At 47.1% G+C, this 18096-nt stretch overlaps 1 protein-coding gene across 1 annotated transcript in view; it reads right to left on the bottom strand.

The window, feature by feature from the left end:
- The window catches only part of DACT3 (dishevelled binding antagonist of beta catenin 3), a 335358-nt gene extending 328434 nt beyond the window's left edge, over positions 1–6924 (bottom strand). The window contains exon 1 of the mRNA XM_085625667.1: positions 6637–6924. Coding sequence (XP_085481793.1) covers positions 6637–6834 — 198 coding nt within the window. The 5' untranslated portion in view covers positions 6835–6924. The remainder of the gene's footprint in view (positions 1–6636) is intronic.
- Between the last annotated feature and the right edge of the window lie 11172 nt (positions 6925–18096).

Below are 18096 nucleotides of genomic sequence, written 5' to 3'. Positions count from 1 at the left end.
TGCTGCCTCCAGTTCTGGCACTGGTGGCCTGGGCATTACTGCCTCCAGTTCTGGCAGTGGTGGCCTGCGCATTACTGCCTCCAGTTCTGGCACTGGTGGCCTGGGCATTACTGCCTCCAGTTCTGGCAGTGGTGGCCTGCGCATTACTGCCTCCTGTTCTGGCAGTGGTGGCCTGCGCATTACTGCCTCCTGTTCTGGCAGTGGTGGCCTGCGCATTACTGCCTCCTGTTCTGGCAGTGGTGGCCTGCGCATTACTGTCTCCTGTTCTGGCAGTGGTGCCCTGTGCATTACTGCCTCCAGTTCCGGCAGTAGTAGCCTGTGCATTACTGCCTCCTGTTCTGGCAGTGGTGGCCTGCGCATTACTGCCTCCTGTTCTGGCAGTGGTGCCCTGTGCATTACTGCCTCCAGTTCTGGCAGTAGTAGCCTGTGCATTACTGCCTCCAGTTCTGGCAGTGGTGCCCTGTGCATTACTGCCTCAGTTCTGGCAGTAGTAGCCTGTGCATTACTGCCTCCAGTTCTGGCAGTGGTGCCCTGTGCATTACTGCCTCCAGTTCTGGCAGTGGTGGCCTGCGCATTACTGCCTCCAGTTCTGGCAGTGGTGGCCTGTGCATTACTGCCTTCAGTTCTGGCAGTGGTGCCCTGTGCATTACTGCCTCAGTTCTGGCAGTAGTAGCCTGTGCATTACTGCCTCCAGTTCTGGCAGTGGTGCCCTGTGCATTACTGCCTCCAGTTCTGGCAGTAGTAGCCTGTGCATTACTGCCTCCAATTCTGGCAGTGGTGGCCGGTGCATTACTGCCTCCTGTTCTGGCAGTGGTGGCCTGTGCATTACTGCCTTCAGTTCTGGCAGTGGTAGCCTGCGCATTACTGCCTCCAGTTCTGGCAGTGGTGGCCTGCGCATTACTGCCTCCTGTTCTGGCAGTGGTGGCCTGTGCATTACTGCCTCCAGTTCTGGCAGTAGTAGCCTTTGCATTACTGCCTCCAGTTCTGGCAGTGGTGCCCTGTGCATTACTGCCCCCAGTTCTGGCACTGGTGGCCTGGGCATTACTGCCTCCAGTTCTGGCAGTGGTGCCCTGTGCATTACTGCCTCCAGTTCTGGCAGTAGTAGCCTGTGCATCACTGCCTCCAATTCTGGCAGTGGTGGCCGGTGCATTACTGCCTCCTGTTCTGGCAGTGGTGGCCTGTGCATTACTGCCTCCAGTTCTGGCAGTAGTAGCCTGTGCATTACTGCCTCCAGTTCTGGCAGTGGTGGCCGGTGCATTACTGCCTCCTGTTCTGGCAGTGGTGGCCTGTGCATTACTGCCTCCAGTTCTGGCAGTAGTAGCCTGTGCCTTACTGCCTCCAATTCTGGCAGTAGACCCTGCAATTGTGGGTGTGCACCGAGGCATGTAGCATGGATCTGCACCTAATCAAGACACCCTATGCATTACTGCAGTCCGTTGCCTGTCCATGTAGTTATGTTCTTACCTAGGCCATGTGTCCTGCAGTCCTGGCAGACAGGCCACTTTGCACTGTTATTGCATATGCAGCGCGCAATTTATTTGGCACCATACGTACACTTCTATCCATATATATATATTTTTTTTTATTTATTTATTTTTTTTGTTTGTTTTTTTTTTTTTTTTTTTTAAAGTCACCGGAGGTTAGGTTCATCGTCACAAAAGTCTTTTAAAATTATTCAAAAGCACCACCTTCAACAAACTTCATTAGTAGTTCATTACACTATCTAGCCAACTCTTAAGCATCACTCCTCTGAAAGTGCAGAATGCTGCACGTTCGGGAAGCAAAACAAGCTCAAATGTTACATCAATATTCACAAATGTTCCCAAAATGTAAAGAGGCTCGTTGAAGGTGCCCTCAACAAGCACAAAAATGCCTCATCTATCGTCCTCAATAACTAATACAATTACAAAACCGCTTGAGATAGTTTTCAATCGTCCTAGCTGTGCCCTGCACAGTAAGACGGCGTGGTCAGTGCTTATTTTGTGCCGATGGTGGGCACCAACTCTCATTATTGCACGCAGACCTGGCTGTGATATCCATAGATATTATCTCCTGCACTTCTGGCAGTTATGTGCTTATGCATCATTGTCTCCACACCCGCCAGTTCTTTCCCTGTACGTGTTTCACTTCAGTACTGGCTGTATTGTGCTGAACAGTTTTATCTCCAGACCTGGCAGTAATATTGCTGTATATTAATGTCTCGAATCCGGATACTGGTACCACTATGCATTACCAATGACAGTGCTGGCAGAGATGCTCCTATGCATTAATACTGCCACTTTGGTACTCTCGTCCTAGTCACTAAAGGCTCCAGCGAAGCCTCTTGACATCGTTTCCTAGAATCCCTGGCATAATGCACCTATCTATGCATTACTGCAGGCCTGTCCATGGTGTGATAGGCCCATGCATCATTCCTTCCTTCAGCTGTGCAAGGTATGTCCCTATGCAAGTTTGCCCCTACCCGGACAGCAATGCCCCCTATGCATTAATACTTCCTCACCCGGCATGATATCCTATATTTTATTTGCCAAAACTAGCAGGGATATGTCTTCATATCTGGCAGGGTCATTCCTACATCTGTGCCCTCCTTCGTACGTATATTTAAGTTCCTCTACATTACTGTCTCCAGTCCCAGCGGTAACACCCATTGCATTAGTAGTGCCAGTCCTGGTACAGATCTTTATTATATGCACTGTGCATATAACTAACGAGATTGGAGGCAACCATGTATATGCTATCATAGGCTTATTATAACTGCTAGGACTGAAGGGAATAAAGGCTTCAGCTTTGTACAATAATGGTTTAATTCCTAGTAGCTATGACTCTAATCATTAAAAACATCAGTTCCGGAAGTGACATCCTTTAGCTCGGCAATGCATTGGACCACTCCCGCCGATCATGCAATGCACACCTGCGTTATTGCCCCTACTCCTGTGCATGCTTTACTGCACCCAGTCCTGGCTGCGATGGCCCCTTGCAACAACTGCTTCACTCCTTGCAACAAGGTTCTCATGCATAATTGCTTCTCCTGGGGGTTATGTCCTATGCACTGTTGCCTTCAGTCCTGCTGGGGATGCTCATGTGTTTCTGGCAGTGATGTACATGTCCATTTGTTTCCACCATATCCGGTAGTATCCTCTCTATGTATTATTCCTGTAGTCCAGATGGCAACACTGTATCCATTACTGCCACTGGAACTGCAGCACGTTCTTATGCATCAATGGTACCAGTCCTGGCAGTGAAGATGCTATGCAGTGGTGACTCAAAGCCAATTGCTGTTTCCAGAGTCTGCATCAATGTCTATATGTTTAGTGGCTTCAGCCTTGGCGGTGAGGTCCCTATGCATCATGTCCCTGAGTCATGCACGATGCCCCTAAGCATTAACAACTCCAGTCCTGGAAGGTAAGTCCCTAATCATTAACGGCTCTGGTCCTATAGCTGCACCTATGCACTACCGTCTCCAGAGCTGGCTGTGACGGCCCTGCCCATTATTGCGGTAGTCGCTGCAGTCCCTACACATATCTATGACCTTGTATTCATTATTACCTACTGTCCAGATTAAAATTAACCTGTGCACAGGACCACTGGAATTAGGTTATTCGCGGCCACAGCATTTTCCTCATAAATATGAATTTACATCACTTGCCATATAATAAATCATCTGCTCCTTTGCTCGCCAAAAGTAAAAAAAGTACGGGTCTTTTTCAAACAGATCAAAAGTTACTATAAAGGCAGCGTCCCACAAGGTGACATGCGGTGTCCAACCCTTTGCAAAGTTGAACTGGGCAACTTTCAATTGCTGATTCAGGTGATAAGAGGGAAAGAATGAGATGAAACATCTGCCCAAACAGCATTAATGTGCGTTACAACAAGGCAAAAGCACAATAATCCTGCTACAGAATGTGTCCCATTATGGAGTATAATCTGCCCTTTTCTCACAGCACAATTTAGTCAACCCTGCACAGAATGTGCCTGACACAATTCCAATGGCCCCATCTAAGCATTAATAGTTCCAGATTAAAAGAGAAGTCGATGTTCATTAGTGCTTGCAGCCCTAGCAAGACATCTCAATGCATCACTATGACCATAATAAAATGCATTGTTACAATGTGATCATATGCAATATTTCCTCAATTAATGGTGGAAGACATGCCCTGTTCTTTATAGCTCCTTTCCTGACAGTGGCCCCTATATGCATCACTGTCTTGTATTCTGACAGTTCCAAAATCTATGCATTGTTGCCTCCAGTAGTGGCAGTGATGTCCCTGTGCATTATTGCACAGGGACATCACTGCCAGTACTGGAGGCAACAATGCATAGTCCAGAGAACTGCGTCCAGGCATTATTGCCCAATAACAGCTGAGAAAATCCAGAGCGTTTAAAGCCTTATCTTCACCATGAAAAACTTTTGATAGAACAAATCTAATCCAGACAAGAATTAATTAACCTCCCTTAGACATTATTATCTTCAGTCATAGAAGCAATGGACTTCACCTTATATTATTTATTTTTACGCTGCGTTTTATTTTTAAGCATACTCTGAAATTAGTGCTGTGCAAACTCTGTAAAGCGCTTTGATACCCTCGGCTCAAGTCTGAGTATATAAAACTAAAAAAATAAATACAAATAAAATAAAACAATATTCTACAGTTGTAACATTGATGATTATGCATTTTTGCCTTAGAGCTTTGTAAGTGATAACCCTATACATTACTACCTACAGACGCGGAAATCCTGACCTAGTCTTAACAATGATCTTATGCCCATTATTCCTTCAAGGAATTCTACTGTATAAACTATAATACCACTTATGGTACAAACAGTATGTGCATTGTTGCCTCCAGTAGTGGCAGTGACACCTCGAGTCAAGGCCGCAATGGCCTATGCGTTATAGTCTTACGCACAGGCTGTGACACTGCCAGTTCTGAAAGTGACGGCCTGTGTATTATCAACTCTACCTTGGCCATGCTGTCCCAGTTCTGGCACTGATGTCCTGGTCTGTATTCCCTTCAGACCTGGCAGTTATAATAGGCCAATGAGAGCACATACATGGGTGCCTCCAACTTCGTTAGGGGTGCTTTCATTTCTGGCAATCAAAGTCTGTGCACTAGTGCCTCTGGTCCGGCCTCCAGTTCTAACAGAGGCAGCCTAGCCCTTCTTGCCTCCTGTTCTGGCAGTGATCGCATATGGATAACAGCATCCAGGCCTGGCCACGACACTGCCACTTCTCGTAGTTCACAATGCATGACTGAATCTAGTCCCGGCAGTGACCCTTCCAGCTCTGACATTGACAGTCTACACATTAATGCCTTTGGCCCTGGCAGTGTCAGCCAGGGCACTATTGTCCTCGGTCCTGGCAGTGAAAGCCAGTGCATTATTGCCTCCAGGAATGGCAGTGGGGCCTTTCTTTCTCACAGTGGCCCATGTATTATTGCCTTCGGTCCTGGCAGCAGCAGCTCTGGCTTTTTAGCCTTCAGTTCTGTCTTGGATCACTTTTTCTCACAGTGGACCCTGCATTGTTACCTTCGGCCCTGCCAGTGATGGCCTAGACATTACAGCCCTCAGTCATGGCAGTGACAGGCTATGCATTATTGCCCCCAGTCCTGGCAGGTGCTAATAGTGGTATACGCATCACTGCCTTCAGTCCAGGTAATGAGAAGTATGTATTATTGCCTCCACTCCTGGCAGTGACACTTTCAGTTCTCACAGTGCCTATGCATTATTGGCGGTGGTACTGGCAGAGGCAAAATATGCATTATTGTCTCTAGTCATTACTGCTACTGACAGCAGAGGCATTAATACATCCAGTACTGGCAGTAACACACCCAGTTCAAACATTGATCAATTCATTAAACCCGCCGGTCTTGGTAGTGACACCTCTGGTTCTCACAGGGACCTATGCATTACCGCCTCCAGGCCTGGAAGTGACATCGCCAGCTTGCACAGTGACGTGTGCCACTGCCTCCAGCCCTGGAAGTGATAGCTTCAGTTTTCACAGTGGCCTACCTTTGGCACAGGCAGCCTGCGCATTAGTGCCTCCATCCCTGGCAGCAACAGCCTAGTCATTACGGCCTCCGGTCCTGCCAGTGCCAGCATAGGCATTAATGCCTGACATTTACAGGTCTCATAGGGTTCTATGCACTACCGCCTCCAGGCCTGGGAGGCCGTCACACCTCCAGTTCTCACAGTAGTCTATGTATGCATTATTGCCTCCAGTTCCGGCAGTGATAATATTATCTGCACGAGTTCCTGAAATTAGGGACTAGATAGCCAATGCATGTTTGCTCTCAGCAATGGAAGTGACGCCTACTCCGTGCACTAATGTTATGCAATATCGTATGCAGATGTGAGAGAAATGTCACCAGAGTCTAGTAGTGCTCTGGTTTTGTTTGGCACCCTTAATTATGGCAGGAATATTAAATTATTAAAAGGTCCAATCCAGACAATTATATCCTTTTAATTAATGTTCCTAGCTGACAGTATGTGCATTGCTCTGAAGTATAATGCAAAATCCGCTATAATGTCAACGCCCGCCAGCTCACGGCAATGCCACAGAGGTGTCCACTCAAAGCCCAATCGGAGGAAGAACCAGTGTTGCTTGGAGCTCACAACCCCTTGCATATCACACGGACTCACCATTTGCTCGGCGGCTTCCAACGCCGCCTCCTCCTCATCCTCTTCGGTGGTCTCGCTTCCGCGCAGAGCCTTCCGCACCCGCAGCTCCTGGCGATCACGCAGTAGCTGCAGCTCGCACAGACCAGCCAGGCTGCCCCGCAGCCATCCCCGTAAACGGCTGCGGTCCCCACCGGGGCTGATGGAGAAGGCGCGGATCATTGCGGCGCTCCCGGGGGCGAGCTCCACGTTGCTTAGCGGCTACCACCAGACTACAGCCTTCTCGGTACAAGCAGCTCTGCCGCTCCGATCTCGTGCACAACCTGTCAGCAATTCATCTGAATACGCCCTTCCCATAGGCCCGCCGGACTGCCTCGGAATAGGCACGCCCCTTTTCCGCGCCTACATTGGACAGCACGCCTGGCATCTTTGCATAAACGCGCCCTCAGTAACGTTTTCCTTTTTATTGAGTCTTTGACAATTTTAATATAACCCTGCCCTCCTGCGCTGTCATTGGAAGCGGTAGTTTATTATTTTGCATATTTGTGGCAGACTGTCATAAGCACAGGAACGTTTGAAGTAGGCTAGGGGATCTCTACCTCGCCACGCCTTGGCTCAAGGCCATTGGATGAAGGAACCGTGTGCTCTGCAGAGCCGATCAAAATATGGAAATCCGAGACCCAAAATAAACAGAGTCGGCAGGATGCACAAATGGATGACTAGAAAGGTACTTCATCGAAAGAAAAGAGAGAGTAAGCTACAGACATCTCCATGGAAATGAAAGATTCGATTGCGAGACGGAAGAATGTATTTTTGAATTACCTCCATCGAAAAGAAGAACGGCAATCGGAAAAATGCCTAAAACGTAGTAACGAAAATAATGTTTTCCTGTCCTTTCACAGTGTGCCTAGATGACATACCCTCATTGGGTTAAATGGCGCGAGCACAAGAAATACGCCTCACATAATGTGGAGGAGGCTAATTTAATAAAGACTATGTGAATTACAAAAGCATACCAATACTGGCACTTGCCTAACAGGCAAAACACTTTACCTCACTATAAATAAATGCGAATATGTCCATGAGGGTCCACCTGCCCCTAATCCTACCCACTCCAATAGTCTTTTCCCTAACCCCGCCACCCACACCTTTCCCTGTTAGCCATGTTGTGTACCAGTGTGACTGCTGTTCAGCATAGTTAAATGTTAGTGGGGAAGAGTGGTGTACACTGAAGTGCGCAGATTGGGGTACTCTGGAGTGGGGTTGATTGGAGTGGGGGTAGAGAGGGGTAGGGTAGATAGGGGTAGAGTGGAGTGGGGGCAAATTGGAGTGTGGTAGATTGGGGTAGTTTGGGGTTGAGGGGGTGGATTGGAGTGTGGTAGATTGGGGTAGAGTGGGGCAGAAAAGGGCATAGATTAGGGTAGGCTGGAGTGGGGCAGATGGGGGTAAAGAGGAGTGGGGTAGATTAGGTATAGAGTGCAGTGGGGTATATAGGGGTCGAGTTAAGTGGGTTAGTTTGGTGTAGACTGTGGTGGAGTTGGGTAGGTTAGGTTAGATTGGAGTAGAGTGGGGTAGATTGGAGTGGAGTGAGGTAGACAGGAGTGGAGTAGCTGGAGATAAGCGGAGTACGGTAGATTGGGGTAGATTAAAGTGGAGTGAGGTAGATGGGAGTGAAGTGTAAGGGGGTAGACTGCACTGGGTTAGATTAGAGTGGGGTAGATTGGAGTGGGGTAGATTGGAATGGGGTACATTGTGGTAGATTAGAGTGGAGTGGGGTTGATTGCAGTGGAGTGGGGTGGAATGGGGTAGAGTGGAGTGGGGTAGATTGGAGTAGATTGGAGTGGGTTAGATTGGGGTGGAGTGGAGTAGGTTAGATTGGTGTGGGGTAGACTAAAGTAGAGTTAGGTAGATTGGAGTGGGGTAGATGGACGTGGAGTGGGGTGGATTGGAGTGAGATAAATCGGAGTAGGGTAGATTGAAATGAGATAAAGTGGGGTGGGGTATATTGGGGTGGGGTAGATTTGATTGGAGTGGGATGGATAGGTGTGGATTGGGGTAAATTAGGGTAGATTGTGGTGGAGTGAGGTAGATTGGAGTGGACTGGAGTAGATTAGGGTAGATTGGAGTGCAGTGGAAAGGAGGTGGGTAGATTGGGGAGGATTGGAGTGGAATGGGTTATATTGGGGTGGATCGGAGTGGGGTCAAGTGGAGTGGTGTAGATTGAAGTGGGGTGGGGTGCACTGGTGTGGGTTTTGGTGCCTTTGGGTAGGTTGGAGTAGATTGGAGTGGAATAGGGTGAATTAGTGTGGAGTGGGATAGATTGAAGTGGAGTGGGGTAGATTGGGGTGGAGTGGAGTGGTGTAGATTGGGGTTGAGTGGGGTAAAGTGGTGGGGCATGGGGTGGGGTAGATCGAAGTGGAGGGGTTAGATTGGAGTGGAGTGGGTTAGATTGGAGTGGAATTGGGGTAGACTGGGGTAGATTGGAGGGAAGTGGAGATGAGTGTGGTAGATTGGGATGGAGTGGAGTGGAATGGGTTAGATTGGGGTAGGCTGGAGTGGGGTAGAGTAGGGTGGGGTAGCTTGGATTGGGATCTATTTGGATGGGGTAGATTGAAGTGGAGTGGGGTGCATTGTGGTGGATTGAGGTGTATTTGGGTGGATAGAGGTAGATTGGAGTTGAATGGGGTAGATTGGTGTGGAGTAGGGGATTGAAGTGGAGCGGGATAGATTGGGGTGGAGTGGAGTAGTTTAGAATTTGGTAGATTGGAGTGGGGTGGATTGGAGTGCAGTTGGGTATATTGGAGTGAAGTGGAGGGGATAGATTGGAGTGGAGTGACAATTAGAATGGTGTGGGGTAGATTGAAGTGGAGTGGGGTGCATTGTGGTGGATTGGGTTGGATTTGGGTGGATAGAGGTAGATTGGAGTTGAATGGGGTAGATTGGTGTGGAGTGGGGGATTGGTTGGGGTGGAGTGGGGTAGATTGGGGTAGACTGGAATGGATAGATTTTGGTAGATTAGAGTGGGGTAGATTCGGGTGGACTGGAGTGAAGTTGGGTATTTTGGAGTGAGTTGGAGGGGATAAATTGGAGTGGAGTGACAATTAGAATGGAGTGGGGTAGATTGGAGTGGAGTGGGTTAGATTGAAGTAGAGTGGGATGGACTGGAGCGTTGTAGATTGGAGTGGGGTAGATTGGGGTAGACTGGAATGGGGTAGATTGTGGTAGATTGGAGTGGGCTAGATTGGGGTGGAGAGGGTTAGATTGGAGTGTGGTGGGCCAGTTTGGAGTGGACTGGGGAAGGGAGGAGTGTATTTGGGTAGATTGGACTGGAGTGTATTGAGGAAGATTAGTGTGGAGTGGGGTAGATTGGGTTATATTGGAGTGGAGTGGGTTAGTTTGGAGTGTGGTGGGCTAGTTTGGAGTGGACTGGAGTAGAGTGTGTTTGCTTGGGGTAGATTAGAGTGGAGTGGGGTAGATTGGAATGGAATAGATTGGGATAGATTGGAGTGGGATGAAATGGGATAGATTGAAGTGTAGTGGGGTAGATTAGAGGGGAGTGGAGTAAAGTAGGTAGGAGTGCAGTGTAGTGGGGTAGATTGTGGACATTGGAGTGGAGTGGGATAGATTGGGGTGGAGTGGGGTAGATTGGGGTGGAGTGTGGTAGAGGGGGTTGATTGGAGTGGAGTGGGGTAGACTGGTGAAGATGTAAGTGGAGTGTGATAGACTGAAGTGGAGTATTCTACATTGGAGTGATGTGGGGTATATTGGAGTGGTGTGGCATGGGGTACATTGGTGTAGATTGGAGTGGAGTGGGGTAGGTTGGTTTGGGGTATATTGTAGTGAAGTGGAGTTGTGGGGGTTGTGCTGAGTGGAGTGAAGTGGGGTAGATTGGAATGGTGTGGAGTAGAGTGGAATGGAGGGGCAGACTAGGGTAGATTGGAGGGGAGTGGATAGATTGGAGTGGAGTTGGGTAGATTTGGGTGGAGTGGGGTAGACTGAGGTGGAGTGGAGTGGGGTAGACTTAATTAGATTGGAGTAGAGTGGGGTATACTGTGATGGAGTGGGATAGATTGGGGTAGAGTGGAGTGGGTAGATTGAAGTGGAGTAGATTGAGATGGAGTGGGGTAGATTGAGGTGGAGTGGGATACACTGGAGTGGTGCGGAATAGAGTGGGGTTGAATAGAATAGGTATATTGGAGTGAAGTGGGGTAGACTGGAGTGTGGTGGGTAGATTGGTATAGATTGTAGTGGAGCGGGGTAAATTAAGGGGGTGGCGTGGATTGGGGTAGATTGGAGTGTAGTTGGTATGATTGAAGTGGAGTTGAGTGGCGTAGACTGGGGTAGATTGGAGTGGAATAGATGGGGTAGATTGAGTGGAGTGGAATGGGATGGAGTGTTCTGGGGTAGAGTGGAGTGGAATGGGGTAGACTGGGGTTGATTGGAGTGGTGTAGGGTAGATTGGATTGGAGTGGAGTCCAGTGGGGTAGATTGGGGTGGATTGAGTGGAGTGAGGTAGAGTGGAGTAGGTTGGAGTGGGGTGGGGTAGAATGAAATAGAGTGGGGTAGATTGTGGTGGCCTGGTGTTGATTGGAGTGGAGTGGGGTAAATGAGGGGGAGTGGGGTTGATTGAAGTGGAGGTAGTTAAGTTAAGTTAAAGGATTTGTAGCGTGCATAGCTGCCCCAACAATGGGGCTTCCCAGTACTAGACCTATAGAACACATATCTGCCAAACCCAAAAGAAAGGGGGAGAGAATCTAGAAGGAGAAAGGCCATGTTTTAAGAGATTTCCTGAAAGTAGATGGTTTTGGATGTTTCTATAGGAGGAAGTACGTTCCTAAGAGGAGGGGCCAGGGAGTGAAAGGATTGGGCCCCCGCTCTGACTCTCCTGACTTGAGGAAAATTGGCCAAGTTGAGGTTGGCTGAACGCAGAGAGCATGTGGGCCGATAGAATGAAATAAGATGGCTGAGGATCGGGTCCCCTGGCAGTAAAGACTCTGGAGTGGGGAATATTGGGGTGGAGAGGGGTGGGGTATATTGGAGTGGGGTATATTGGGGTAAATTGGACTGGGATAGTTTGGGGTGAATTGGAGTAGAGTGGAGTGGGGTAGATTGAGGTGGAGTGGGGTAGTAAATTGGGGCGGAGTGAGTAGATTGGAGAAGTAGACTGCGGTAGATAAGAGTGGGCTAAATTGGAGTGAAGTAGAGTGTGGTAGATCAGAGTGGAGTGGGGTTGTTGGGAGTGGAGTGAGGTAGATTGGAGTGAAGAGAAGTGGGGTGGATTGGCGTGGGATATATTGGAGTGGGGTAGAGTGGGGTGGGGTAGACTTGAGTGGGGTGGATTAAGGTAGATTACGGTGAAGTGGGGAAGATTGGAGTGAGAGGGTAGATTGGAGCAGAGTAGGGTAGAGTGAAGTAGACTGGAGGAGCATGGAGTGGGGAATATTGGAGTTGAGGGGGTAATTTTGAGTGGAGTAGAGTGGGGTGAGGTAGATTTGAGTGGGGTGCAGTGGGATGTATTGAGATAGATCGGGGTAGATTGTAGGGGAGTGGGGTAGATTGGAGCAGAGTGGGGTAGACTGGAGTATATTGGAGGAGCATGGAGTGGAGTAGATTGGAGTAGAGGAGGTAGATTGGGGTAGAGTGGAGTGGGGTAGAGTGGAGTGCGGTGGATTCTGGAGTGGAGTGGGGTGAATTGGGGTGGATTAGAGTGACGTGGAGTAGACTGGGGTAGATCAGAGTGGGTCAGATTGGAATGGGGTGTAATGGGGTTGGGTTGAGTGTGGTGGGTGCATTGGGGTGCATTTGGGTGGATTGGGGTAGATTGATGCGGAGTGGGGTAGATTGGAGTGGAGTGGGGTAGATTGGAGGAGTAGATTGGGGTGGAGGGGAGTGGAGCGGGTCAGAGTGGGCTAGATGGGAGTGGGGTGGATTAGTGCTCTGTGTATGTTATTGCCAATCTTACTTTAAGAACAGAACTTTGGAATTTTTAGCACTGATGGTTCCTCGTGGAGGTTCCAGGCTTGAGTCAGTTTCGCCAGAACTGGAAGCAGCTGTGAGGGAACATCGCGTTCTGTCTTTAGTCTTCCGCATATAAACCAATTCTAATTACCACGCTTTAGAACTGCACACTTTTCATCTGCCATCTACTAGGTGTGAACCCTACACATTTTGGCAATGAGTTGGTCCATTCAAGGACAACACCTGCAGTACCCTCCGCAAGATTCCCGTCATATGTGGTGATCCAAATGTATTTTTGTTGGGAGGTAAAAAAAATTCACTCTGAAGCAAGTGCCTTATTTTATTCTTTCCTGCTCTGATTGTGAGAACCGTTAAGGAAACAGCAGTGCTAATCTCATGCCTGTGCCTGTACTCAGACAAGTTTCACTCGATCCTTGCCAGCGCAACCTCCGAATGCCACTGGTGCCTTCTGCATGGCCCTCATGCCTCAAAGGAAAAGAGGGACTTGTGCTATTGTTTTAAACACCAGGAAATTTTCTTGGACATCACATAGGATGGGAACCAGGACAATTGTTTAATGTACGGTAGTGCACAGGCGCTCTTGCCATGGTTGGAGGTTTAACAGTGCTTTTAACTGGTGCTGCACTCTTCCTGATAGCAGTTGCTCCTTCTTCATGGGGGGCAGGTTGTTCCAAAGCTGCTAATTGGGTTTCAGTTAAGTTGGACATTTGTGAAAGACGCTTATTCATTGGCTCACGCACCAGTTCTTCTGATATCACACCTCTGAATTGAGACGATGCAGTGGCAGCTCCTCCGCTATGGCTTAGGAGCGTCACCCCACTGCTTTTAAGCAGTGCCAAGTAGAAACATAGAATGATAATAATTTAAAGTTATCATCATTTTATGATTTGTGTCCTGCTGCTTTGTGGGCAAGGGGGTGAGTGGGGTTGCTCTGCTCTCGGAGCAGGGGAGGAGTGGTTTGCCCACTTCTAAGTGTGCAATGACTGTTTGGTCGGTCCTCTAAGCCCGACCAAACCAGTCATGCACACTTTCCCCGTTCTCCATGCAGGCTGCATTATAGCCTGCATGGAGAACATGCCCACCATTCCAGCATGTGGCTGAGCGCCATGTCACGACACTGACACCAATCACAACACTGCATTGCCAGAACATGTTAAGGCTGTTGCTGTTAGGCCCAAGTCCCATGCTGATACTGTTAAAGATTGTAAAATCCTGATACGTCATGCACAAATGGTTGTTTCAGGTGTGGTTCCAATCTAGCCAATTTCAAGAGGTGTTCAGCTGTAGGGAAAGTCTCTTTAAAGTGTAAGAAGATCAGGCACTTTGCGAGAGTGTGCAAGACAACTCACAAAGTAGCTTTGGTTGTAGAACATGATAATTCTACTCGTTCTAAAGAAATTGCTCATCAAAATGATAATAGAGTCATCTTGTCTATCAAGCTGGTAGAAACTTCACAAAACCTGTCTGGAGGTGGAGATCCAATTTGTTTGGTTCACATTGGTGATGTGGAAATCCTGTTTACGGTGGATTCGGGGTCTCCCATTACCTTTGTTACTGACAATTTGTATTTCGTAGAATGGAGAGCAGTTCAACTTCTAACTCCTGACATGCATACAGTGGCTTTTGGAGGCCACGATATCAACATAATGGTGTATTTTCCTGAAAGGATCTCATACAAGGACAAGTCCATTTTTACAAAGGTGTATGTAGCCAAGAGAGACTGTAATATTTTGAGTTGGAAAGATCATGGCGAATTTGAAAAGGCTTTAAGACCAGGTATGTCTAGTCCTATTTCTCTGGTGGAGATCCCAACTCAGATTGATTCACTTCACTGCTTAATAGAAAAACATAAGTTATTGTTTGAGAATAGACTGGGGAATGTAAGGGCTACGAGCACAAAATCATTCTAAAAAAAGAAGCAGTTTATGTTAGTCACAAGGTTCATAACGTTCCTTTGAGCGATCAGATTCAATGGAAGTAGCACTTGGGAAATCTACATGCAGATAATGTTATTCAACCAATTGACTCCTCCCATTGAGTGTCAAAGAAGAAAACAGGAGCTATAAGACTTTGTGTTGACCTTAGGTCTCTTTACAAGAACATCTTAGTTGATTGTTTTCCTCTACCTAAAATTTATGAGATGTTGGCTCAGTTGGAGGGTGCTAAAGTGTTTTTGTCTATTGATTTAAGAGCAGCATATCACCAAGTGGAGCTGGCAAAAGAGTTACAATCTTTGACAGCATTTAATAATCCATTTTTGTACATTCAGATTTCTATGGATGCCATTTGGTTTCGCCCCTGTGGCATCAGTTTTACAGAAACTGATGTTCAAACTGTTTGGTGATTTCAAGAAAGTGTTTGTGGTACTTGTAGGAAACTGGGTCGAGGAGGCTTGATATATTTTGCAATGGGGTCTATTATTCAGATTTAATTACAATATCAATATGCATAAGTGTCAATAAATATATTTTCAGAATATGATTTTTGTCGTCTCCTCTTTTCCTTCTTGGTCTTCAGGTGTGGCTGGGCCCCCTGGATTCTTTGCGGAAAAAAGAAACGAGGGTAAGTAACTATTTATGAGCCTAAATAAGGATTTTTCCGTCACCAACACCTTTGGTGAGTATGTGGGAAAGGAAGGCATGTCCCAGTGAAGGAAAATTAAGGGAAATAGCGTGACTGAATTGACATTCAATATTCTTCTGATATAGGAAAATACTAAGTTCCCTTTTTTCCTTTTAATTCCTCTCTTCCGTACATGAGATATAAAGAGAGAAAAAATATACCCTTAATCCTTGGGATATTCGGTAATTATAAACATGGGCGTGTTAAAATACAATATCATATTCAAGCACTTGTTCTAGTCCCTTTTGGTAAGATGAGTAATATGGATTCAAATCTCCATTTTCTGTATTTGGCCCCAATGCCATATGAGATTCGTAGTTAAATAATAGAAGCATACTTTTTGTTTTAAGGTTTCTGTTAGATTTGGGGGTCTCTAGTTGGCAGAGGTAGGTACCCTTGACCAAATAGGGGCCCTTGCGTCTAGTCAGGGTATGGGGGTACACTCCTAAAATAATCCCTGCTCACCCCTTTGGTAGCTTGGCACGAGCAGGCAGGCTTATCTCAGAGGCAATGTGTAAAGCATTTGTGAACGCATACAGTAATACAGTGACAACACTACAAATGAACACCACACAGGCTTTATTATAAAATATAAGTATCTTTATATAGGCTTAACACAAGACCACAAACGACAAAAATCCACAATACTGTACCTAAAAAGTGGCAGAAATAGCTTAGTTCTCTTTAGATGTTTACAGGACTCCTTCTTTCCTTTGACAGTGTGGGCCAGGGACATTAGACGCACCTCAGGAGGTGGAGCCAGCATTGTGGAAGGCAGGCACAGCCCTATTCAGGTCCCAGGTGCAACTCCTCCCACCACTCTACATGCAGATCTTTCTATTCAGCCTTGTGCTGACTCACCCTGTCTCCTGAAATCCCCCAGCCCCTGTCACTCAAACTCCAGACAAGAAATACACAACCTAGCAGAGACAGGCTTGGATAGTTAGGCAAGAAAATACCTACTTTCTAAAAGTGGTATTTTCAAACACAGAATGATAAAACAAACTTCACTAAAAGATGTATTTTATCAGGCATACTAAACTCGAATTTCTACCATGTTCCCTGGGTCAGTTAGGATTATAAGGTGTTATAACCAAACTGCCCATTCTGGCCTATAGGGAACAGGTAGCCTTGCAATAGTGAAAAACAAAAATGGCTGTAATTCACTATTAGGACATGCCACACACACCAGGGCATGTCTTACCTTTTACTTACAATGCACCCTGCCCATGGGCCTACCTTAGGGGTGTCTGATATGAAGAGAAGGGAAGGTTTAGGGACTGGCAAGTGGGTGCACTTGGCCAGTCAACATGGCTGGACCAGACTGCACATAGGCTCTGCAATGGCAGGCCTACTACACACTTTACAGGCTGCTTTGGTGGGTGGTACAACCAGTGCTGAAAGCCCACTAGCAGCATTTGATTTACAAGCCCTGGGCACCCATGGTGCACTGTACTAGGGTCTGACCAGTAAATCAAATAATCCAGTCATGGAGTCACTAATCCATACATCAAATTACAATAGAAAGCATATGCACTTTAGCACTGATCCGCAGTGGTAAAGTGCCCAGAGTCATAAAACAGCCAACAATAGGTCAGAAAAAATACAGGAGGAAGGCAAAAGTCCAGGGATGACCCTGCAAAAAGGGCCAAGTTCAACAGTTTCCTTTTGTTTTAGAAAAGAAAAGCAAGGGCTAAATCACTCGACCCTTCACCAACACCACCTGTGTCCTGTATTCCCTCCCACACCCTCCTCCCTCTTCCCGTCTTGGTAAAACCAACAATTTGGCCCGGGTACTCACTTGCTATGCCTCGACTCTCCAGAGGTGCGGCGGCTTACCTGCATCCTCTCGGACAATCCACCATTCCTCCATGCCGGACTCGTCTTCCTCTTGTTGCAGTAGTAAGTTTGTGTCCAACTAGCTTCACATGCCATTTGCTTCTTCTGGCAACCTGGTCCAAAATTCCTCATCATACACATCTAAAGCCAACACTCTAAATGTTATTTGGGACTTCCTTATCAAATCGATGTAAGTAATTAGGGCAACACTGCATTCAGGAAATTTCTCATAGCATACGCAAGGGTATATTAAAAATGACACTGTCCAATTCTCAATGTTTATTGGCCCTCTAGGACTCTGAGGACCAGTCTTCCTCCTACAACACCTCTTTAGCCCTTATTTCCCGATGCAGTAATTTGAAAACTCAATATATTCACCCTTACAAATCTTCAAATGTGCCAACAACAACTTCATAATACCCACATAAGGGAATTTTTATGCTTTATTTCATTTCTCACCTTCAATATCTCTTACCTGTCTGACCCCTCAGATGTGCCGATTGCTATGTATAACAACTTACTCCAAACACCAAGACATCTTCTTAACTGTGGGACTTCTTGGTCGGTGGATTGTGTAGGGTAATGGCACTCCTGGGAAATACGCAGTGAGTATATACTGGTGCACAATTATGATTGCGGTGCATAAGGGTGGGGAGAGTCAGCCTCCTCCCCAAAGTGTGGATAACCACATCCTATCTGCACAAACTTTCCGATTCATGTACAGAATCCTTGTCCGGTCACCTGGTCGGACCATCTTATAACCTATTTTTACTGGGAGGTGTCCAAGGCGGAGCCTTTGGCACACCCGAGTTATAATTCAGCCTTGGGCAGAATTGATCCCTTTGAGTTTAATTTGGTTTTGGCTGCCTCTAAACCCAGACTGGTTGGGGAGCTCAAGAACCAGGTCGCAGGGTTCTCCAGCTGGCTCTCGTCCACAGTTGCCATGGTGGCTCCTCCACGCACTACTAGACGGGCTAGAGAATCTCCATCTAAGCCCTGGTTCAAACCTTTTCTTAAAGATCTGAAGCATGACTGTTATACCCT

The sequence above is a fragment of the Triturus cristatus genome, chromosome 9 (genome assembly GCF_964204655.1).
Source record: "Triturus cristatus chromosome 9, aTriCri1.1, whole genome shotgun sequence".
In the NCBI taxonomy this organism is placed as follows: Eukaryota; Metazoa; Chordata; class Amphibia; order Caudata; family Salamandridae; genus Triturus; species Triturus cristatus.
The sequence above is the reverse complement of the archived record's forward strand: the minus strand, read 5'-3'. Positions and strand labels throughout refer to the sequence as shown.